The 24,687-nt window shown below is 37.3% G+C and overlaps 1 protein-coding gene across 4 annotated transcripts in view; it reads left to right on the forward strand.

The window, feature by feature from the left end:
- Positions 1–21,831, forward strand: part of STAP1 (signal transducing adaptor family member 1) — a 45,215-nt gene extending 23,384 nt beyond the window's left edge. For all 4 annotated transcript variants that reach the window (XM_039222039.1, XM_039222040.1, XM_039222042.1 and 1 more), the window contains 7 exons: positions 1,011–1,124; positions 3,615–3,671; positions 6,965–7,137; positions 8,733–8,861; positions 17,104–17,173; positions 19,650–19,746; positions 21,303–21,831. In XM_039222039.1, the coding sequence (XP_039077970.1) occupies positions 1,011–1,124; positions 3,615–3,671; positions 6,965–7,137; positions 8,733–8,861; positions 17,104–17,173; positions 19,650–19,746; positions 21,303–21,352 (690 nt within the window). In that variant the 3' untranslated portion in view covers positions 21,353–21,831. The remainder of the gene's footprint in view (positions 1–1,010; positions 1,125–3,614; positions 3,672–6,964; positions 7,138–8,732; positions 8,862–17,103; positions 17,174–19,649; positions 19,747–21,302) is intronic.
- The last annotated feature ends 2,856 nt before the right edge of the window (positions 21,832–24,687 follow it).

Raw genomic sequence — 24,687 nt, forward strand, 5'->3', positions numbered from 1 at the left:
AATATTTTGTCAATTTTTTTGTTCTGTTCACAATGAAAAAGTTTCAGACACAAGAAACTTCGAAGTTTTATTGGCATTATTAATATTTTATCCTCCATTTTCTTATGTCCAGACCAGAGTCCAGCAAATAGTGGCCCTTGACCCGGATCTAGCCAGTGGCCTTTTTTTGTAAAGTCTAGGAGTTAAGAATATTTTTTACACTTTTAAAGTGTTGTATTAAAACAACGACAATAAGAATTTGCAACAGAGACTCTGTGTGGTTCACAAAGCCTGAGACATTTACTATCTAGCTTTTGCAGAAAAAAATAATTGCTGGCACAATAAATCTAGCCCTAATTTATAAGGTTTGCCAATTTCCACGGTATAAATACTCCCACCATAGCTGATTTCAACCTATCAATGTGACTCTACTGAACTGAAAAGAAAGGTACAGTAATACACCATTAGATAGTATTTCTATCAAACAGAAATGAGGATGTAAATAATCTCAAGACACAGTAAATACTATGTAGTAATATAAGTAGAAAATGCTGAGTTCTGAATTTTAGTTATCTTTGTTTTTAATATAATAAAATATTTATTTTATATAATATAAAATATACATAAAAATAATATATATTATATAAAATAATATAAAATATATATAAAAATAATAATATAATATATAATTATATTATATTATATAATATAAATTCATACAATTTACTTTTAATAACAGCTGTGTTTAGTGACCAGCTTGTAAAAAATCACCTTTTGTAAACCTGTGTGAGCCAAGTCCAGCACACCACCACATAATACATCTCCAAATGCCCTCTGGGTTTGGAAGGATTACAATTGCCAGTTGAAAACCAGGATTTTATGCAAGGTCCAAATCAGTTGAAAGGAAGAGATTATTTATATTTCACCGTGCCAGAACTAATGTATGTTACCCGAGTATATGTTAACTAATGTATGTTAACTTATGTATTGTTACATGAGACAATTTAATGAGATTTCCTTTATCTTTGCAGTATGTTGACAAGTTAGACCTAATAGACCTCACATGCCTTACTGACCAGAATTCAACTGAAAAGAATTGTGCAAAATTCACCCTTGTTTTACCAAAAGAGGAAGTGCAACTGAAGGTGAGTGAGGAGACGCAATTAGTTGGAAACAAGTTGTTGTTAGAAATAGCATTCGCCTCTTCACAACCCAGTGAGCTGAGGTAACAAGGAGTTGTCAGGGGACCTGCCAAGTCTCATTCTTTGTTCATGTTTCTTGCCTCTTGCCAAAAACGGCAGTTTTCTAAATAGGGATTTGAAAGGGCACATCTACTTGTTTAGTACACAAGCACGTTGAAACCATACACTTCTGTCCTCTGACAAAGTCAGAGGTCCCACCTGGTGTTTTTAAAAAGTTGTTCTTGAGTTGATATTCACCAAGTTCCCAGATGAATCTGAGACAAGTCCAACATGATACACGTTTGGAACCACTGAATTAGACAAACCCGTATTTCACAAATCGAGAGATATTTTGCAAGGCATTTGGCCTATAGTCTTCAAAAATACCACTGTGAGAAAAGCCAAAGGAAGACCAGATACATGTTTCCAATTATGGAAACTTTGGCATATGACAACTAAATGCAGTGTGAGATCCGGAATTGGATTCTGGTTTAGAAAAGGACAACAAAAAACTATAAAGAACATTACTGTTACAATTCGAAAAATTCAAAAAAGAACAGTGTATTCGATAATACATAGTTTGTAAAAGATGGTATTAATGTCATAAAACTCTAAGCCCCACACGAGCAGAGATCTGTTGTTAAATTCATCACTATACAGTAGCACTTGTACGGTAAAAAAAAAAAAGGTTTTCTTGAATTGACATTCAAAGTGAGCCAATTAAAGTCAGCCAACAATTATAGTGTTAAATGTAAAGAGAACACCTTGCAATTGAATAAGAAGTTGTTGGAGTTGGCCTTGCAAGCACTGTAGTAGTTAGTTCCCCCTCACCCCCCACCTCCTCACGGCCCTTAAAGTGGTTACAGTTACCTGTGGTCAACTTCAGCCTGGAAGCAGATGATCCTCCTTCTGACCTTATCAAAAGATCAGTAGTGGCCTAACACTCCACCACAAGGCCTATGTCATTCCCCTCCCTTCCTCTCATCACGTAGGCATTTTATCATCTCATATCATCGAGGGCAGAAGAGTGAGTACAGCACAATAAGATATTTTGAAAGACCACATTAGATAACTTTTATTGCAGAATATTGTGTAATTCTTATTCCCTTCTTGTTAATCTCTGTGTCACATACATAATTTAAATGTTATCACAGGCATGTATGTATAGGAAAAACATAGTATATGTATGGTTCAGTACTATCTTTGATATCAGGCATCCACTGGGGGTCTTGAAATGTATCCCCATATATAAGGGGGAATACTATAGTAGGAATCTCTTGTACTTAGGAATTCTAGGCCCTACCCCTAACCCTGGGCTCCAGATTCTTCGTTTTAAGCTAACTTCCCAGGTGATTCTGATATGTAGTTAAAGAACACAAGATTGGAGTCAAAGCCTCCAATTCATTTGGGTTGAATTGTGGCTGTTTTATTCATTGGCTGTGTAATTGTAGGCAAGTTACTTAACCCCTTTGTGCCTTGGTTTCTCCATCCAAAAGTAAGCCTTTACTCAGATGTATCCCTCTTACTGCCACCTACCTAGACCATTTTATTAAAATTGCAGCCCTTTTCCTCTCCCCTAGCTCCTGCTGACATTCTCAATGTCTTGTAAAATGCTCTACATTTTATTCTCCCATTTATTTCCTTCTGACACTATAATATTTACTCACTATTAGACTTATATTACTCCATACTAAATCCAAAATCCCACCAGAACAAGGATTTGTATTTTGCTTTCTGATATTAACCAGTACCTAGAATAGTGCCTAGCACTTAAGATACTCAAAAAATATGTTAAATGAGCAAATCTATAAAATAAAATATTTAAAAAGTAACTTTTGCAGAATTGCCATGAAGATGAAATCATTTAACGTGTGAAGTACTTAGAACAGTAGCTGCCCCTTATAAATACTTAATAAATATTGGCTATAGAGTAGGATTTAGAGCTAAGAACTGGAAATTTTTAAGCACTAACAACACTGGTCTTACCTGGTTGCAAATGTAAGCTAGAAGTGTTAAATCAATGGAGTGGATCAACCATTAACTCACCTATTGCAGAAATAAGTAAATAATGTTTACTTTTTTTTTTAAGTTAAGTAAATTTGTATACTTTTACCTGTTTGGTAAGCAGATCAATTGAAACTATATACTTCTGACAAAAGAAAATAGCTTTGAAATTTCATAACACATACATATTGTTTTAAGCAAAAAGGGAAATGAATTGTTTCTTCCTTTCAAATAATGTAAAGTGCTTTAAAAAATTACAACTGACTTTTTAAAACAGTGTGCTTCAATAGAAATATATGCATTTTGTCAACCTTGCTGGGTTTTGAAGGCTTACAGACTTGGAGTCTTATGAAACAATCATATGAAATTCTAAAATTGCTTGAAGTTAATAAAGGTATTAATGCTCACTCACACTTACGTCTTTTCTTCTTTATCTGTTTTCATCTTTAGACAGAAAACACAGAAAGTGGGGAAGAGTGGAGAGGCTTCATTCTTACAGTAACAGAGGTAGGAAGGACATTACTTTTGATTGATTCATTAATTCAACATATATTTACTGGACACTGACTATGAACCATACAGAGTGAAAAGGTAAAGTGAAGACACAAGGATTGAAAGGGACAGATATATGGGGTGCCTGGGTGGCTCAGTTGGTTGGGCGCCAGACTTTGGCTCAGGTCATGATCTCACGGTTCGTGGGTTCGAGCCCCAAGTTCGGCTCTGTGCTGACAGCTCAGAGCCAGGAACCTGCTTCAGATTCTGTGTCTCCCTCTCTCTCTCTGTCCCTTCCCCACTTGGACTCTCTCTCTCAAAAATGAATAAATGTTAAAAAAATTAAAAAAAAAAAAGAAAGGGACAGATATGTACCCATACACTTACTCATGAAATTTGTATTTGTATCAGGTGGATGGAAAGGAAGAAAGGCAATAAGGAAGGTAATTTAAAATTGTGATAATTGTTATGAAGAAAATAAACAAAGCTATGTGCTAGCTAGTGAGTAACAGGTGGTCATGGAGATCTATTGTTTGGTCTTATCTTTTGACACAGTGGTCCTTTGTATATGCTGATATTTACAGTTTATATAGCATCTTCTAAAATACTTTCCAATTCCTTTTCTTATTCATTTAATACATATTTATAAAATGCTGAGATGGATTTTATGAATAACATAAACAATATAACAAAAAGATCATCAAAATGAATATTCATCTTTAAACATTTGTTTAGTTAGTAAGACAGAAGGATGCTTACCTGTTCAACTCCGTGGCAACTTCTCAGAGACAAATACTAAGATCTACTGCTATTCTTAACAGTTGCAGTAGGATATCTACCATTATTTTAAATGAAGCTACTGCATGCAGCAACTGTCTTATAAACATTAAGTACTTTAAGAGCCAGCCCCCAAAGGAGCACCATGTTCTCTGATACTTTGAGAGAAGAAGTCAGTTAAGTACAGACTCTCTCCAAAGCGAGTTCCTAAGTAAAGGCTTTGCAGTCTCATGAAATACGTACTGCACTTTACTGAAATGATGGATGCTGGGTTTTTAAAGTTTATTTATTTTGAGAGACAGTGCGAGCAGGGGAGGGGCACGGGGGGGGGGGGGAATTCCAAGCAGGCTCTGTGCTGTAACTGCAGTGCACCAAATGGGGCTCAATCTCATGAACCATGAGATCATGACCTGAGCCAAAATCAGGGGTCAGATGCTTAACCGACTGAGCCACCCCGGTGCCCTGATGCTGTCTTTTTATATCAGCCAATAACAGGTGAAAGTTGGAGGTTCAACTACCATGTAGGGAAGTCTTAGGAGGCTAGAAAAGTGGGTGAGTTAAAGATGTCGAAGACATTTTGACTTGTGTGGAGGAGGAAACTCAATGGGAAAGGGCATCAATGTTGTGGAAAAGTATCTTTGTATGGCACAACACTTCTACGTTGGGATACAAGTATTGCAAGCGTATGTGAGTAGATACCAAGGAGAACACAAAAACCACTGGAAAGCCTTGGGATGCATCTACCCCAAGGGTTTTGTTTCAACAACAAAAAATAGTGTTTTTAGGTTTTTTTCCTTAAGGATAAAAAACATTATTTTAATTAAAATGTACATAATTATGTTACAGAATGCAAAATAAAATTCATGTGAATTCCCAAGAGAACAGTTGTCTTAAATTTTGTGCTGTTATACATGTTTTTGACTAAGTTCCCTGGACATTCTGTGTACATACACAACATGCTGTTGTAAGGAGAGCTTTACCACAAGTTTGAGAAACATAGACTTCAGTTGAAAGAGCAGGAAAAAAAAGGAAAGAAAAGAAAAGAAAAAAGAAACTTTGCCTTTGAATTAAATAAACTGGAGTTTGAGTCACAATTTTCTAGCTATGTGACCCTGAACTAATTATTAATCTTTCTGAACCTTTGTTTTCCCCTATTTGTAGAGGAGGGATAACATACCTATCTTATTGTATTGCTGGGAGTATTTGCAATAGCACAGTGCTTGGGACATAATAGGCAAGCAGCTTTCTCATTAGTTTCTCCTCATCCTATTATTTTATTTTCTGGATTGGTATATAAGGAAATAACTGTACTGATTATTAGTTAGCTTAGCTTAGTTATCCAGAAAGCAGTCTCTAAATGTTTTTTTGTGAACCCTTATTCTGTTTTCATTTCAAATTTCACACACACACACACACACACACACACATGCACATATATAAGATATAAACAATAGGAATCAATAAGAACAGGTAAATAAGGTGATGTAAATCATGGGTATGACTATCAGGAGGGTATAGGTTACTAAATCCAAAATACATATCCAGAGAAGGTTAAAAGAAACTAAGGAGAGCAGTATCATTATCCGAATGTGTGAATGAAGATTTGAAATACACACACAGATAGACCAAAATCTAGACCTCTGGCTACAGATGCTTGGTCATCTAATGAATAGTCCATCTCAACCCGGTGTTGCCACAGCTAATTCCAGGTTAGCTGTCGGGGAGCGGAGCGCCTCACTGGTACTCTGGGACTTAACTGGCAGTGAGAACTAGTGAGCTCAGAATGAAAAATGAGAAGTATGGCATTACTAGAATTAGCTTGTAGTGCAAGGTGGGTAGACTTTGCTGTATGCCTGGCCAGAAGGAACAGTTCTAGGAAGATCGGGTGCATTGTGCAAGTTAAAGCTGTTTGGTTGAAGGCAGTTTTTTTTTTAAATTTTTTAAAATGTTTCATTTATTTCTGAGAGAGAGACAGCATGAGCAGAGGAGGGTCAGAGAGAGAGAGAGGGAGACACAGAATCAGAAGCAGGCTCCAGGCTCTGAGCTAGCTGTCAGCACAGAGCTGGATGCAGGGCTCGAACCCACGAACCGCGAGATTATGACCTGAGCTGAAGCCGGATGCTTAACGGACTGAGCCACCCAGGCGCCCCTGAAAGCAGTTTTTATAAAAATATTTTTAATGTCTACTTATTTTTAAGAGACAGAGCACGAACGGGGGAGGGACAGAGAGAGAAGGTGACAGAATCCGAAGCAGGCTCCGGGCTCTGAGCTGTCAACACAGAATCTGACGTGGGGCTTGAACTCACAAACTGCAAGATCATGACCTAAGCTGAAGTTGAACGCCTAACTGAGTGAGCCACCCAGGTGCACCTTGAAGGCAGTTTTAAGACAGCAAGATCCTATATTTACGATCCTATCCATCCGTGTCAGATAACTGAAGCTCCTTAGGACCACACAGGTCTTCTCTTTGCTGAAATCACTTAGTTACTCTGCTGTCTTTCTTGTTTGCCTACTGCCTTAATTGGCTTCAGCTGTCAGTTCCCCTACACGTGTCACTCCTTCCTGGGCAAGTAATTCGACTGCATGAAGTCCTAGAGAGAGAGAAAAAAAGGAGGATTGAGACAGAGCGGATACCGAGTTCAGCTATAGAAAAGGAGCAGGAACCTATTGAAGATTATGTGGATGTACTGAACCCTATGCCAGTGTAAGTGTACCACACTTTATTAGATTGTTAATATTAATTTCTAATTATCAAGGAGAGTGAGCCATTGATCTCATTAAACCAAGGGACAGTAAACCGTCTTGTGGATGAACCTTAGATCTCAGAGTAGATGCCACATTTCCTCTTCTATGTCATGATCAACAAAATTCAAAATGCAGGTTTTACCACACAGGAAATACCCTTCCACCCACACCTTTAGACCAAATAGATATTCTTTCCAAAGCTCAAACCTGAATAAAGACTGCTATGCAGAAGGAAGGAAAAGATATTTTTTTTCACCATGCAGCTCCATGGTTTACTGATTTTCTATCAGAAAATTAGACCAAAGAGTTTTAAGTATCTGAATGTTGTATTCAGTTGTCTAATCAGTGAGCAGTGACTGAGCTTGTACTTTGAGGAAAGCCTCAAAGTTGTGAACACTGTTGTGAACAAACAGTGCAGAAGGTGTTCTTGGGGGAACGAAGAAGCTCAGACAGGCTGAATCCAGCACCATCCTTATTTTTCACTCATATTGCTGAAAAGTGTGGCTAAGATTGGGGCCCCTGCCTCCTGGCATCGTGGTCTTCCTGTCAGGGAATCTTGTGCTGGTACCACCTGTGATATCAGTTTCTGCTGCATGTAGTCTAGCTGTACTCTAATTGCTGAAACCTGCCTATCATCACTCTTGGCTGAAACCAGTGACATTTGATGGGCTGATAGGTTAAAAGTCACACAGATTGCCTCTTTTATTTTTTTCCTCAGTAAAACAAGCAATATGTATGTATTACAAATAGATAAAAAGAGCATTAAAATCATTCTTTGTCCCACCATGCAGAGATATTCACTGTTAACATTTTGGAGAATTGCATACCCTGTCATATTTTTCTCTGTTGAAAGAGCCCAGACTTTTCATTGGCTGCAATATTTATTATAAAAATGAGAAGTGCTTTCTTAAAATTTTTATGCATTAAAATAGCGCCAATGCCATTGGAAAGCCATAGTACACTAAAAGGAGTGATTTCAGATATACCCTTAAATATCAGTTATTTAAAACAGAGACCATACAAGAGAAGCATCTATAGAAATGTTTTGTATCCCTGAAGAGAAACCACCAATCAATATTTTTTATCCAAGAGCTTATTATGAACTGAGATTATGAACTGGGGATATACTATTAATACTTTCTTATCTTATATTTATTACTTACCTTATATCTAATATTAGATATAAGTATAATATATTATACTTATACTTATACTTATATCTAATATTAATACTTTCTTATATTTTCAAATGGTAACAGGGATTACATACTAACCAGTAGATAACTTTTCAGATCCTCTTTGGTTAAAGAAAGAGGCTTGGAAGGATAAGGGAAGAAAGGCCTTAATTAAGCATAAGTGTACTTAATAGTGGCCCAGGTTTGTAATAACAGTAATTATAATTATATCATTATAATTGTAGTAATAAAGCTAAGAATAATAAGTTAAGAAAAAGTAATAACTTCAGCTCTTACAGTTATTTTGGTAGCACCTTTTTCAAGTAATGATCTTCATCAGTTAAAAACAAAAATACTGTTTTTTATCTTACCTTTGTAGATGTTTTTATACGGTGTCCCGGAAAGAAGCAACTGAGATGCTTGAGAAGAACCCTTCTTTGGGAAATATGATCCTGAGGCCCGGTAGTGACAGCAAAAACTATTCCATCACTATCCGGCAGGAGATAGAGTATGTTTAATTTTAAAAAGTATGGAAATGTTCAAAGCAAAGTCATGCAAGAACAGCAGCTCCTGTGTGTTTTGCTGGGGCTAAAAATATAAACATAAGAATAGGGAGAGAATATTATAGAAAGAATACTAAAGACTGAGCCAAGGCTACTATTTACTGTAGGGAAGAAGAAGAATGGACAAATTACTTTGGTTTTTTTTTTTTTTTTAATGTTTTATTTATTTCTGAGAGAGAAACACAGCGTGAGCAGGGGAGGGTCAGAGAGAGAGGGAGACATAGAATCTGAAGCAGGTTCCGGGCTCTGAGCTAGCTGTCAGCACAGAGCCTGACATGGAGCTTGAACCCATGAACTGTGAGATCATGACCTGAGCTGAAGCCGGATGCTTAACTGACTGAGCCACCCAGACGCCCCTGGACAAATTACTTTGATCTTGAGTATAGTTCTGTTGTTCATTCATTTCAACAAATATTTATTGAACAACTACTAGGTGGCCAAGTAATATGTTAGGTACTGAGGAAGGAGTAGTGAACAAAACATCATCCCTGGTTTAAGGAGTTTACATTCTTGTAAGGAAACATGGACTCTAAATCAATAACTAAAATGTCATATATGGTAATAAGGTCTGTAGAAGTAAAATAAAAGATGAGGGAGAGAGGAACTGTCAGAGATGATATATAGAGAAACATTTTCTGATTGCTATTGTTGTTTTAATACAGAGTGACTAGAGAAGGCCTACTTTATTAACTAACATTTAATTAAGCAGGGACCTGAAGAGAGTAAGGGAACAAACCTTGCCCAGATCTGGGACAAGAACGTTCCAGGTAGCAAGTACATATGCCCAGAGGCAGAAGGCTGGGTTTGTTCAAAAACAAAAAGAGGCTTCTGCCAACAAGGAAACGGAGGTAGATGAGATTCCCAAAGTGAGGGTAGGGACTGATCACTCTAAACCTATATTCTCTGAATGATATGAGAGGCCGCTGGACTGTGATGAATGAAGAAGTGACATAATCTGACATCTATAAAAAGCCCCACTTGGGAATCTTTTGGTGAGGTGAATAATTTCCTTCTGGCAAAAATGGTTTACCTTTCATGAAGTCCATAACACATGCAGAAGTTGATTTTTCCATGTAGCTAATGTGGTTGGATCTTGTAAGGTCCACTCCAGCTCTCAGGGTCGGTGAAATCTCACATTTCAATAAGTACTCTAGGTTAGTTAACACTTTAACAAATGACAGTGTAATTAAATACAGGCTTTTATCCTAAATGAAAATGCTCAATAAGTCATTATCTTTCATATAAAAATATAAACAGAACTTTGATTCTTGAATTTACTGTTCTTTCTGTGAATAATATTCCATTCATTGTTTTCGCTGTGACATCCACCAGCCCACTCTAAATATTAATAATTCTAAATGTATTAAATATGAAGACACTGACAGTGAATAAAGGCAGTAAAAAGAAAATAATTACAGTGTGTCATGGCCCAATAAACTTCATCACTTGCCAATTACTCCATATAAACAGAGACTTGTCTTCATACACCAGCCGTGTGCACTGAATAGATGGCAAGAATGTTAGATGGCAGATCAGATTCTGGTTCTGTGTGTGAAGAGACTCTGTGTGTGTGTCATCTTCCACAATGAATATCTATGTCAACTTAACGCTCTTGTGCTTTCATTATTTTTTAGTATAAAGCCTGACATTTGGGGTTGATGCATTTTCGACTAATATGGTCGAATATCATAGATTACTCCATTTTAATTTATTTGATTTATAATTCAGTTGGCTTTTTTGAAACAAATCTGGAAGAAATAAAAATTGTGACTGCCATTAAATATAGGGAGACTTAGAAACACCCCTGGGAGAAAAGTGAATGTTTCTGTTGAGTAAGTCCTAGTCAAGGAGCTTGTCCTTTTTCAGGGTTCAGGCAATTGAATACAGAATGCCTTTAACTGTTTACTTTCACTTTAAAAATTAAGAGCATATAAAACTGAATTAAAATCAATTTCTCAGATTTTTTAAAAAAGAAATTTAATCTAACTGCTTGAAAGCTAAATTAGGTAAGAAATTAGCTTTTCTTCCTTCATATTATTCTTAGTTGGATTGGATGTTTGCTCCACCAGCATGTGAACCCTGCGTTATTATTCTGTATGAAATGAACAATGTCCGGAGACCTGATGACTCTAAAGACTGTATGTTTCCTGCACAATAGCAGCCTGATCTCTTTCAGGTGGTCTAGACTAGCCCAACTTTTGCATTGCATTTTCCATACAAGTGAGCTATCAGAAACAACAGTGCTTTCTTTTTTTTTCTTTTAAAGTTTATTTTTTAAAGGTTTTTAAATTTTTTGTTTTAACTGTCTGTCTATTTTTTAATCTGTCAAATTAGCTAAAATGCAGTATATACAGTGTGCTCTTGGCTTCAGGAGTAGATTCCCATGATTCATCGCTTACATAAAACACCCAGTGCTCATCTCAGCTAGTGCCCTCTTCAGTGCCCCTCACACATTTCCCTGGCTCTCCCTGCTTCCCCCCACAAACTCCCTTCCACCCTCAGTTTATTCTCTGTATTTAAAAGTCTCATATAGTTTGCCTCCCTCTCTGTTTGTAACTACATATATTTTTTTTCTTTACCTTCCCTCACAGTCTTCTGTTAAGTTTCTCAACTTCCCCATATGACTGAAAACTTGATATCTGTCTTTCTATGACTAGCTTATTTCATTTAGCATAACACCCTCCAGTTCCATCCACACTGTTGCAAATGGCAAGATTTCATTCTTTTTCATTGCCGAGTAGTAATCCATTGTATGTATGTATGTATGTATGTATGTATGTATGTACAACATCTTCTTTATCCATTCATCTATCAATGGACATTTGGGCTCTTTACATAATCTGGCTATTGTTGAAAGTGCTGTTTTAAACATTGGGGTACATGTGCCCCTATGAATCAGCACTCCTGTATCCTTTGGATAAATTCCTAGTAGTGCTATTGCTGGGTGGTAGGGTAATTCAATCTTTAATTTTTTTGAGGAACCTCCATACTGTTTTCCAGAGTGGCTGAACCAGTTTGCATTTCCACCAACAATGCAAGAGGGTCCCCCTTTCTCCACATCGTCACCCACATCTCTTGTTTCCTGAGCTGTTAAATTTAGCCACTCTGACCAGGATGAGGTGGTATCTCAGTGTAGTTCTGATTTGTATTTCCCTGATGATGAGCGATGTTGAGCATCTTTTCATGTGTCTGTTAGCCATTTGGAGGTCTTCTTTGGAAAAGTGTCTATTTATGTCTTCTGCCCATTTCTTCATTGGATTATTTGTTTTTTGGATGTTGAGTTTTTGATAAGTTCTTTATAGAACTTTTTTGGATACTAACCCTTTATTCAATATGTCATTTGCAAATATCTATTCCCATTCCATCGGTTGCCTTTTAGTTTTGTTGATTGTTTCCTTTGCTGTGCAGAAGGTTTTTATCTTGATGAGGTTCAATAGTTCATTTTTGCTTTCATTTCCCTTACCTCTGGAGACATTCAAGTAAGAAGTTGCTGTGGCCAAGGTTTAAGAAGTTGTTGCCTGTTTTTTTCTTCTAGGATTTTGATGGCTTCCTGTCTCACATTTAGTCTTTCATCCATTTTGAGTTTATTTTTGTGTATGGTGTAAGAAAGTGGTCCAGATTAATTCTCCTGGATGTTGCCGTCCAGGTCTCCCAGCACCTTTTGTTAAAGAGACTTTTTTCCGTTGGATGCTCTTTACTGCTTTGTCGAAGATCAGTTGTCCATACACTTGTGGGTCCAATTCTGGGTTCTCTATTCTACTCCATTAGTCTATGTGTCTGCTTTTGTAAAGCTTTTTAAAACTTTTTATGTATTTGTTCGTTTGTTTGTTTAGAGAGAGAGAATGAGTGGAGGAGGGGTAGAAAGAAAGGGAGAGAGAATCCCAAACAGGCTCTGAGCTATCAGTGCAGAGCCTGACACAGGGCTTGAACCCACGAACAATCGGATCATGACCTGAGCTGAAATCAAGATTCAGGCTACCCAGTCACCCCTAAATTTTATTTACTTATTTTAAGAGAGACAGAGAGAGCACAAGCAGGGGAGGGGGAGAGAGAGAGAGAGAAGAGGGAGAATCCCAACCAGGCTTTGAGGTCAGGGCAGAGAGCCCACCACAGGGCTCAACTCCACAAACTGTGAGATCGTGACCTAGCTGAAATCAAGACTTGGACACTCAACTCACTGAGCCACCCAGGCCTCCCAAGAAATAATAGTGTTTTCTGCTGTAGGTGTGGTTTGTGATCAAATGCAAAGAGTTTCTATTCTTAGGATATGAATTTAACGCCAGGTTTTTTTTACTTATATTTGTTTCTATTTAAGCTATATTTAAACTTCTAAGTGCCTGGCAAAGGTGTTCATATCAAACTTCCATAATTCTAATTTTAGTAAACTTACTTCCAGTTTGAATTCATGTAGAAATTCATGCCTTTGTACAGCTGATGGTCCTAAAAATGTAACATTTCATCCTCCCCCCAAAAGTTCATATTTTTAAAGCAGAGTGAGGGGGGAATGGTCAAAGTAGAGCATTCTAACACTAGAATCACTATATGTTCACTTAGGCTCAGGGGAATAGTTTATGGTTAGAAATGGATAAGAAAAATTTGAACTGTTGTTGCATCAATTTTTCATATGAAGCAGATATATCTATGATGTTAGGGATTGTTCTGTGCATTGTCTAATGCCTTAAAATAGGGCCTTTAGAGTGCCTGATTGCTATCTTCTGTTTAACACTTGTACAGAGTAGTAGAATGTTAGTTAGCTTATGAGACTGCAGAGCTTAATGTAAAGATTTAATGTAAAGCTTAATGCAAAAATTTAAATGATTAGAAAGCACATGAATACCAATTCATGGTTTTATAGGTCATAGGAGAAATGTGCAGGTATGCAAGTTTAAGTAAGGACGTCTGGCAAATACTAGCTGAAAAGGACAGGCTAGTTTACAAAGCAGTACTTGAAAGTAAAATTATGTCCATCTGGTAACAAACCAGTTGTGGGAGGGAAGACTGTAGTTCTCAGAAGTAAAGGTCATTCAGTGTCAAAGTATCAGGTAGTCAACTCCTCTCTTGATACAAAATACCATCCACCTTTACCCAGCCCAGTGGTGTGTGAATTCATAAGACAGAGCTGTTCTTACAACAAACTTAGTGGCTTGGCTTTGTTTTCTTAACATTGTTATGACTAAACGGCAAGCTAGTAGTATATACACTTTGGGGAGCCATTAGCCAAGGAAACAGAAAATATTGACCCCAAATTAGTTCTTCTGCAAAAACTGGGGTCAGAAGCTAAAAACAAATACTTATACCACATTTAAGGCCACAAACTTGTTAAAAGACAGGTTCCTTCTTTTTTGAGGTCATCATCAGGAAACCTCAATATAGCACATTTTGTCAATCTTGTTTTTTCCTCTCTTGATTTTTTTTTGAGAAACAAAATAAAACATGAAAGAAAAACAAAAGTCTAAAAGGAGATTCAAACCCTAAGTGACTTCAGTGGAACTTTTTTTCTACCTTTCTGCTTCAGAACTTAGTCCTTTTAGTCAAAAGTTCCAAGAGACCCTGTTGATCTTTGCTGCCTTTCCTGCCAAAGCTTTGTCATGAATGATGATGATGATGATGATATAATAGCCATTATTAACAACAGTAGTTGTTGTCACCACTTACACTGTACAGTCTGTGGGTGCCGTGTTGGGTGCTTGACAAGCATTTCTTTCAGGCACAGTAAACACTGAGTTAGTTTTTTTCCCCATGTTTTACAAATGAAGCCGTTGAAACTTGCAGAAACATCTAAGGTAAAATGATAAATTTAAAAAGTAGCAAAAATAGTCATGATTTACTATGTATCTAAATGTGCCAGACATTGTACTAAGGACTTCTCAGACACTAACTCACAAGAGCCCTGTGAGGAATAGCATTCCTGTCTCCATTTTATAGATGAAGAAATGAAGGCTGAGCACTTACACGATAGAATCAGAATGTGAACCTAAAACTTTCTGGTTATATAAAGATCATGCCCTTCAAGCTTTCTATCAGTCTTCCAAGGAATAAAAATCACTTATTTTTAGGAATATAGGAATTCTAACTGGAATGGGTGAGACTTTTCAAAAGTAATAATACGATCATAAAGGCCTCTTCATGGAGGGACAAACATAAAGCTAGAGTCAACCACCCTGAAAGAAGGCACTTGTAAGACCTTGTCCAAAAATGTTTCCTTCACCAGTCTGTTACTGATTCCTGAAAGTTCAGTAATAAAGAACACTTAAATTTTTTTTTTAACATTTTTATTTATTTTTGAAACAGAGAGAGACAGAGCATGAGTTGGGGAGAGGCAAAGAGAGAGGGAGACACAGAATCTGAAGCAGGCTTCAGGCTCCGAGTTGTCAGCACAGAGCCTGATGTGGGGCTCAAACCCACAAACCATGAGATCATGACCTGAGCCGAAGTCAGATGCTCAACCAACTGAGCCACCCAGGGCCCCCAGGAACACCTTTTATTTTAAAATTTTTTTCAGAGGGGAGAGGATTTTTTAGGTTTTATACAATGGTTTAAAAGTAAAGCTCTAGAATAAGCTACTGGAATAAAAGTATTAGCTGTTTTCCAATGTGATATTCAATTGAGAGAATATTTGGATATAGCAGTAGATGAGGAGTCTCTTGAAAAGAAATGTACTTCAATCCTAGAGACATGTGACCTGGAGATGGAGAGTGGGGTGATTAGGAAAAAGCGGGGAGGGGCGCCTGGGTGGCTCAGTCAGTTGGGTATCTGACTCTTGATTTCCACTCGGGTCGTGATTTCATGGTTTGTGAGTTCAAGCCCCACATGAGGCTCTGTGCTGACAGCATGGAGCCTACTTGGGATTCTCTCTCTCACCCTGTCTCTGCCTCTACCCTGCTTATGCTTTCTCTCAAAATAAATAAACAAAAAATTTTTTAAAAGAAGAAGAAAGGAGGAGGGAGGCCCTGCTGACAAACGTAACCTGATAGACAGATTTAGACTGCTCCTATATGATGTTGAATAGGTTTCTCTTTCAAGCAAATGGCAGTGTAATAAATGCTTTTAATTTTCAACATTAGAAAAAGTCTTGGTTGTGACACTGTTGTCATATGAATCAAGGGAATTCAAGGCAAACCTACTAACTTCTCTCAGTACAAATTAATTCTAGCAAATAGCACTTTAAGATGAGCTTGTAATATTTTAAAAATTCAGTTTCATAAATATTTATTGTGTGCCTAATGCTGGAAGATGAAGGTGGATTTCTATTCTGTGCTTATTGTTCTTTTTTAAAAAAATTTTTTTAACATTTATTTGTTTTTGAGAGACAGAGAGAGACAGAGCACGAGCAGGGGAGGGGCAGAGAGAGAGAGAGACACAGAATCTGAAGCAGGCTCCAGGCTCTGAGCTGTCAGCACAGAGGCCGATGCGGGGCTTGAACCACATGGACCACGAGATCACGACCCGAGCTGAAGTTGGACACTTACCGACTGAGCCACCCAGGCGCTCCTCTCTGCTTCTTCTTAAGCAATTCTAGCCAGTAAAATACCATGTGTTTGGGATGGGAATAATTTAGAGTGGTATGTGACCACCGAAGAGAAGACATTACGATTCCTCTGCTGTACTTACATTGTCTCCTACATTCACATAGTGCCTAACACTGAGCATTTTCCCTGCCTCTAAGTCAGCCCTGAAGTTAGTGGATGTCAAGAGTGGCATATGGAGCTAGCAGGAAGAACAGTCATTCAGGGATTTCAGAGCGGAGAATGATAAGGTAGAGTAGAATGTCATTTGCTTTCAGCAATTTTGTCTACTTCCTTTTTATTATAGAGAATATATGGTTGATTTGTATGTGCCTACATAAGATCCTGTAATGTTGCCTGCTTTGCAAATTACTAGCATTAAGAAATGATTTCAGCCTGAATGATTTTCAGTTGTTGATTCTTTTTTTTTCAGTTATTCATTCACCCACTCAATTTTTCTATATATCAGGTTTCCTGTAGCCCTAGTGTATAACTCCTCCCCCCCCCCCCAAAGAGACATAGAGAACAGGTAAATAACAAAATAAAAACTTTTTTTGGCCTTACTACAGGAATGGATACATAGGTTTTATTGTATTGGTGATATTTCATACTCACTTTAGTTTGATTCTCTTCAATGGTATACTAAAATGGAGATTGAGCTTTTTTTTTTTTTCCATTTTAGCATGCCAAGAATCAAGCACTACAAAGTGATGAGTGTAGGAAAAAACTACACTATTGAACTGGAAAAACCTGTAAGTAGTAATTTCCTTGTTTTTGATGACTTTTCTTCTGCTTTTCTCCAAACTTATCTTATAGAATTCAAGAAAGGTAGAAAAGTAGACCCTTTAGCTAGGACCATAGTGCTGGTGAAAAACATAATGAACATGTTAAGGAGCCCTGAAAATGGCAGATATCCAGGGTGAGAAGTGAAGTATAAGAGCAGGTGGATGGCACAGAAGATAATCTGCTGAGAATTCTTTCTACTTTTGTTTCTCTGCACTCTTTATCAATAGAGTTGTTTCAGGCAGAGAATATTTTTTTGTTAAACATCTGTTGCACATCCTCCAACTATATGTATTTCAATGTGCTTATTTCTAACAGGAAATTCTGTGTGTGCCTAGTCCTCTTATACCCATCAAGCAGAAGTTCAGGAAGCCCTGTCATAATAGCAACACAATCATGAAGAAATGGTTTCCTCTTGATCAGCAGCCCCTCTGTTATCCCAACCAACTTACCATGGGGCTAATGATATAATATCAGAATCACAAGTCACTGTGTTAGTCAGAGAGCTAAGCATTTTACCTATACCATTTAATTAATTAATTAATTAATTAATTAATTTTAATGTTTATTTATTTTTAAGAGAGAGAGAGTGCGAGCAGGGGAGGGACACAGAGAGAGAATATAATAATGCGGGCTATGGTCCCGGATGCTAGAAAAGGGAATACAGTTGTGTGATCCTAGGCTGCAGTGGCAGGAAGATTGGGACAGAAAAGTGATAACACATAAATGGAACTGATGAGTCTTGAAGATATTTATTTTAACCTCTCCAAAATTGAGCTCTTAATGCCTCTGTCTCTCTAGGCCCACTGTGTTGATCAAATAGAGAAAGGGACAGTATGGTTGAATTTTTTTTAATGTTTATTTATTTTTGAGAGAGCGTGTAAACAGGGGAGGGGCAGAGAGAGAGGGGGACAGAAGATCCAAAGTGAGCTCTGCACTGACAGCAGAGAACCTAATATGAGGCTTGAAAGCAGGAGCCATGGGACCATGACCTGGGCCGAAGTTAGAGGCTTAAGCAACCAGGCCACCCAGGCATCCCTGTATGGTTGAATTATTTATGTTTAGACCATAATTCTTTGAAAGCAGTAGTGATCTTTGTCAAGAGGAAAGAAGCTGCTGATTCATACACCCCACTTACATCTTTGCCATAAATGCCTCTCAGAACTTCTCAGTTCTCACGTCCATGCCTGCCAGGGCTTTTTAAAAAAACTCTAATGAAGGAAACAAAGAACTAGATTGCTGAAGGATGACCCAAATACCAACCAACTAGAAGCAATCGGGAAGCAGAATGTGCCTCTGTGACTGGAGAACTGGGGCTCGGTTATCCATAATTGGCCTGAATATTCCCCTGGATTGTTCTTTCACCTTCCACACTCCACAACACTACCCCTCAACCAGCTTGTCTTTCTATGAACTCTTTTTCCTTTACAAGGTTACCAGGGATATTCAGGTTTAACCAGATTTTACTTGTATAAAAATATTAGCTTGGGGGTAGCAACACTTTTCAGCTACTTAGTCAAGTAAATAGTCCTGTTCCAGTTAGATATTAAAAAGCTAAATTCTCTGGCTTTAAGTGTTCTTTCTTTTCAAACAGAGGAAACCAAATAACTAACTTAAGCAAAAACATATTTATTTAAGGACATAGGAAGCACATAAAATGACTGGAAAGCTGGAAGACCTTCAGATATTAGGAAGTGGTTACTTGTACAGTTGACCCTTGAACAACACGGGTTTGAAGGGTTTGGATCCACCTACATGTGGATTTATTTGTTTGTTTGTTTATTTAAGTAAACAAAGAGTAGTACTCTAAATGTATTTTTGTTGTGATTTTCTTAGTAACATTTCCTTGTCTCTGGCTTATTTTGTTGGAGGAATCCAGTATATAATACATATAACATACTAAGTATGTATTAATCAACTGTTTATGTTATCAGTAAGGCTTCTGGTCAACAGGGTATTACTGTTTAATTCTGGGAGGAAATAAAAATTATAACGTGGATTTTTGAGTACTTGGGGGTTGGCATCCCTAATCCCCTGTTGTTCAAGGGTCAGCTGTAGTAAGAACCACCCAATTAGGAATCTACTATCCTTCCTTGTTCCTCTACTCAAGTTCAAATTTCAGGAAGGTGCATTTTCTGTTCTAAACTGAGTCACATTCTCATGCAGTAACTGCGAAAGAGCAGTGTACCAAATTATTGTCCATCAAAGTGTATCCAAATGGGAAAAGGGAAATTTCTCATCAGGGAATTAGATATTATAAAAGAGAAATAAAATGCATGGCTAGGTAAAACCTTGGCCATTCAGTACCTCATTGAAGTGAGGTATTGATCTGTTTTTCTATAGATCAGGAAATTCACAGTAGTCTTCATTAAATTTCATACAAGCTTTCTCTTACTCTATCTTTACACAGATGACACTGAGCCTTCTCTAACTCTTGTTATACAGGTAACGCTCCCAAACCTTTTCAGCGTCATTGATTATTTCATGAAAGAGACTCGAGGAAATTTACGACCATTTATATATTCAACCGATGAATCCCTTGGTATGTTCTTCACTGTGTTGCTGTGTTAAGGAAAGCAAAACAAAACAACCCCCCCCCCACCAGCCCCCATCATATGTGGTTTGTAATACCAGCCAGGTAGGAATGTAGTTCAGCCCTCAAATTTATCTATTTGGAAGTCATTTTGTCACTAATCCTGTGGGAATAAAAGGAGTACCAATATACCCTGGTGGATAGAATATCGGCCCATTCTAGAGAAAGAAAAGCCCAAAAGCATGTATCATGACTACTAATTTCGTCCATCATTCTACTTGGCTTTATCAAACAAGTTAGAGATAAGAAGAAAACCATGCTCTTTGGTTTCCAGAGAGTCATGGAAACAAAACAGGGAATTTAAAAGTATGATCTGTCAATAATATCAGATACTCTATTCAGATTAAAACAGATGATGATTAAGGAGAGGCTATGGGAATTGGCCATTAGGCAGCAGGGAACTTGAGAGAGAGGCTTATTCCACCATAAAGACAGGTCAGAGTCTAAGACAACAAGGAGAGAGTGAGTGATGAGGAACTATAGATAAAAAGTGTAGTCAAGACTGGCTAAGGGTTTGTGGGGCCCCTTGTTCATAAACTGTTAGGAATTTCAAAGCAGTGATAACAGATCATTAAACCAAGAATGGGACCCTATGCAATTGCATAGTTCACATGACCATGAACCTGGCCCTGTTTGCAGTCCAGTTTTTTGCAGGGTAGGGCAGGCTGAAGGTGAACCTTTCTCTCTGTTCTTTGAAACAATCCCTGGTATACATGGGCATTTGACAAAAGCTGTGGGCAGGAGAAAGTATCTCCAGCTAGTTTAGATTCAGTTATCAAAAGAAGTCCCCATTCCTACAGATTATGAGGAAAAACAACTTTGTTTGGCTGCCTGCATCAGGGCATATCCGGAAAGTCTGATTAAATTTCAAAAACCAGCAAGTTTAAAAGTCCAAGGTTGAAAACATCCTTATGATTATTGTGATTCCAAATAATTAAAGAAACTCAGAGTCTGAAGAAACTTTAGGAAAATTATCTGGTAGAGTGTCTCACACTGTATAGAAATAACCTGCATACTCAGTACAGAAAACATTTCTAAGATGTGACCATTCAGCTTGTTTGGAAATTCCTAATAATGGTCATCTCACTGATTTTTGAGGTGGCACACTTCACTTTACTTTTGATCAGCTCTCATATTAGAGAATTCTTCCTTCATACTGAATCAGAAAGATTTTTTTCCTTTAACTTTTACATATTAATCCAGTTTCTGGATTTGAAACAACTCAGGGTTTTAAAAAGCCCATCAAGTATTTAAAAGCAGCCGCCATGTCCCCCCTCAGTCTCTCTCTGTCCTGTATAAGTTATTGGTTCCTTCAGCCCTCTTACTCTCATCTTTGACCTCCTCTGTATACTAATTTCTGAACATCTGTCTTAAAATATAACTACACAGGAAATACTATAGATATGGTCGGAATAATTTATTACCCAAGCTTAATGCAGGAAAACACCATTTATAGAGATTTCTAACAAGTAACTATTAATATAATGGCTTTTTTTTTTTTTCAGAGACCAAAGGATTTCCTGTGCCATCTGTAAAACTGAAAAAAAGTGTTTAGGGTGGAGGGGATTATGATATAATTGCTTCGTGTCAGTTATCTAATGCTGTGTATCAAACCACCCTAAAACGTGGTAGTTAAGTCAATAATCATTTATTTGCTCACGATTCTGTCTGCTGGCAATTTGGATTGGATTCACCTGGGCAGTTCTTCTGCTAGCCTCACTTGCTGTCACTTACACAATGGTAACCAGCTGATGGCCTGACTGGGACTGTAGGCTTCAAGTTGGCGTCATTCACACATCTGGCACTGGTGGTCAGCTGGAGCTGGCTGAACCACTCTTTTCACATATTCTTTAAACTGCGAAGTTAGCTCACACTTTCTCACATAGATCTTGGAGCTGTTAAGAAGAAAAGGATAGTTCAAGTCCTTGGGCTAGAAATTCTTAGTGCTAAGAATCAAGTATGGCCCTCTCTGTTGGAGCTTTTAATATAGGTGTGAAATGAATAAATAAATCCAAGTGTGATGTGTCTTATGTACAGGGGCTGTCCATCTTTCTTTTTTAAAAAGAATTTAATTTACATGCAACAAAATTCACTTTTTTGGTGTATAGTCCTATGAGTTTTGACAACCACCACCAGAATAAAAATACAGGAAGTTCTGTCACCTCAAAAAAAAAAAAAATGCCCTTTCTTTCTTTGTAGTCATCCCTTCTTCTCATCCACAGTCCTTATCAACTACTGATCTATTTTCCATTTCTATAGTTTTGCACTTTCTGAGTTCATGGAATCACAGTATGGAAACTTTTGAGGCTGATTACTTTCAGTCATCACAAGGTCTAGATTCGCACAAGTGTGTGTATTACTGGCTTGTTCTTTTTTATTGCTGAGTAGTATTTCACTGTATGGAAGAGTTAGTCCGTTTATCCACTCAATAATTAAAATATATTAGGGTTGGGGTGCCTGGGTCAGTTGGTTAAACGTCTAACTTCAGCTCCAGGTCATGATCTCATGATTCATGAGTTTGAGCCCCACATAGGGCTCTGTGCCTGCTTGGGATTCTCTCTTTCTCCATCTCTCTCTGACCCTCCCCTACTCAAAATAAATAAACTTAGGAAAAATAAAATGTATTAGGATTGTTTCCAGTTTTTAGCAATCACTTATTAAACTATATAAATATTCATATGCAGATTTTTGTATAAACATGTCATTTCATTTGAGTAAAATATTTAGAAATGAGATTATTGGGTTATATGGGAAGAATAGTCCTAACTTTATAAGAAACTTCAAACTCTTCACAAGCAGTTCTACATTTTTGCACCTCTGTAACTGACATTAGACATTTGTAGCCACATCCTTATCATCACATGGTACTGTCATTTTTTAAAAAAATTTTCAGTAAGCTCTATACCACACATGGGGCTCAAACTGAGAACCCTGAGATCAAGAGTTACATGCTCTACAGACTGAGCCAGCCAGGGGCCCCATTGGTATTGTCATTTTTTAAAAAACATACTCTACGGGGCACCTGGGTGGCCCAGTCAGTTAAGTGGCCAACTTCCGCTCAAGTCATGATCTCGCGGTTGGGGAGTTGGAGCCCCATGACGGGCTCTGTGCTGACAGCTCAGAGCCTGGAGCCTGCTTCAGATTCTGTCTCCTCTCTCTGCTCTTTCCCTGCTCACGCTGTCACTGTCTCAAAAGTAAACATTAAAAAAAAAACAAAACTCAAATAAGTATGTAGTGGTATTTCTGTGGATTTAATATGCATTTCCCTAATGATTAATTATGTTGAGCATCTTTTCCTGTGCTATTTGACATCCATATCTCTAATTTGGTAAAATATCTGTTTAAACCTTTTGCCCACATTTTTGCTGGATTGTTTTCTTATGGTTGAATTTTGCTAGTTCTGTGCATATTCTGAATATAAGTCATTTGTCAGATATAATTTGCAAATTATTTTGGTTTTTTTTTCATTATTTTAAGGGTCTTTTGCAGAGCAGAAGTTTTAAATTTTAATGAACTAAAAATTATCAATTTTCTGTAGATTGTACTTTTGGTGTAGTAACTCTTTGCCTAAACTAAGATCACACCTAACCTAAGATCGCAAAGATTTTTCTTCCTATATTTTCTTCTAGAAGTGTTCTAGTTTTATATTTTACATTAGATCTATTATGACTTTTAAGGGCAAAATTAATTTTATTTGCATTTAGGTATGTAATTGTTCTAGCATCATTAGTTAAAAAAAGATAATCTTTTCTTAATCCAATAGCCTTTGCACCTTTGTAAAAAAAAAAAAATCGGTTGACCATATTTTTGTGGATCAATTTCCACTGAGGTATATTCCTACCCTTCTGCCAATGCAATGCTATCTTGATTACTGTAGCCTTACTGTAATTCCTGAAATCAGAAGGTATGAACCCAATTTTTTTTTTAAAGTGTTTGGATTAATCTAGTTTCTTTGCCTTTCAGTACAAGTTTTGTTTTTTAATTTTTAAAGTTTTATTTATTTTTGAGAGATATATAGAGACAGTGTGAGCAGGGGAGGGTCAGAGAGAGAGACGGAGTCACAGAATTTGAAGACAGCCTCCAGGCTCTGAGCTGACTGTCAGCACAGAACCTGATGAGGGGAGGTCGAAACCATGAACTGTGAGATCATGACCTGAGCTGAAGTCAGACGCTTAACCGACTGAGCCACCCAGGCGGCCCCATTAAGTTTTATAATCAGCATGTTATTTACAGAAAAATCCTCCAGAGTTCTGATTTGGATTTTGTTGAAGCTTTAGATGAGTTCAGGAAGAATTGACATCTTGACAATATTATTTTCCAATTGAGGAATAAATCTATCCCTCCAGTTATTTAGGTTAACATTGATTTATTTTATAGTTCTTTGTAGTTTTCAGCACACAGACCCTACACATATTTTGTTAGATTAATACCGATTTAACTTTTGGTGCTATGTATGATACTGTTTTTAACATTTGGATTCCAATTATTCATTGGTAGTAGACAAATACGATATTTGTATATTGATCTTGTAATTCCAAGATTTTATTTGTTAAACTCATGTATACATTTCTAAGGGAGTTTTTCTTTAAGATTTCTTGATTTTCTATGTAGAAATCATTCTTCTGTGGATAGAGACAGTTTTAGTTCATGTTTTCTGATTTGGATACCTTTTATTTATTTTCCTTGTATTACTACACTGGCTGGGAGGTCCAGAAATGGTGACAGTTGACATCCTTACGTTGCTTCCAGTTTTATTTTTTATTTTTATTTTTTTTTACAAATAGTTTATTGTCAAATTAGTTTCTACATAACACTCAGTGCTCATCCCCAAAGTGCCCTCCTTCATGCCCATCCCCCCCTCCCCCCCACATCCATCAGTCCTCAGTTTTT

This window comes from Hyaena hyaena, unplaced genomic scaffold (genome assembly GCF_003009895.1).
Source record: "Hyaena hyaena isolate Hyena2069 unplaced genomic scaffold, ASM300989v1 scaffold_1052, whole genome shotgun sequence".
Classification (NCBI taxonomy): Eukaryota; Metazoa; Chordata; class Mammalia; order Carnivora; family Hyaenidae; genus Hyaena; species Hyaena hyaena.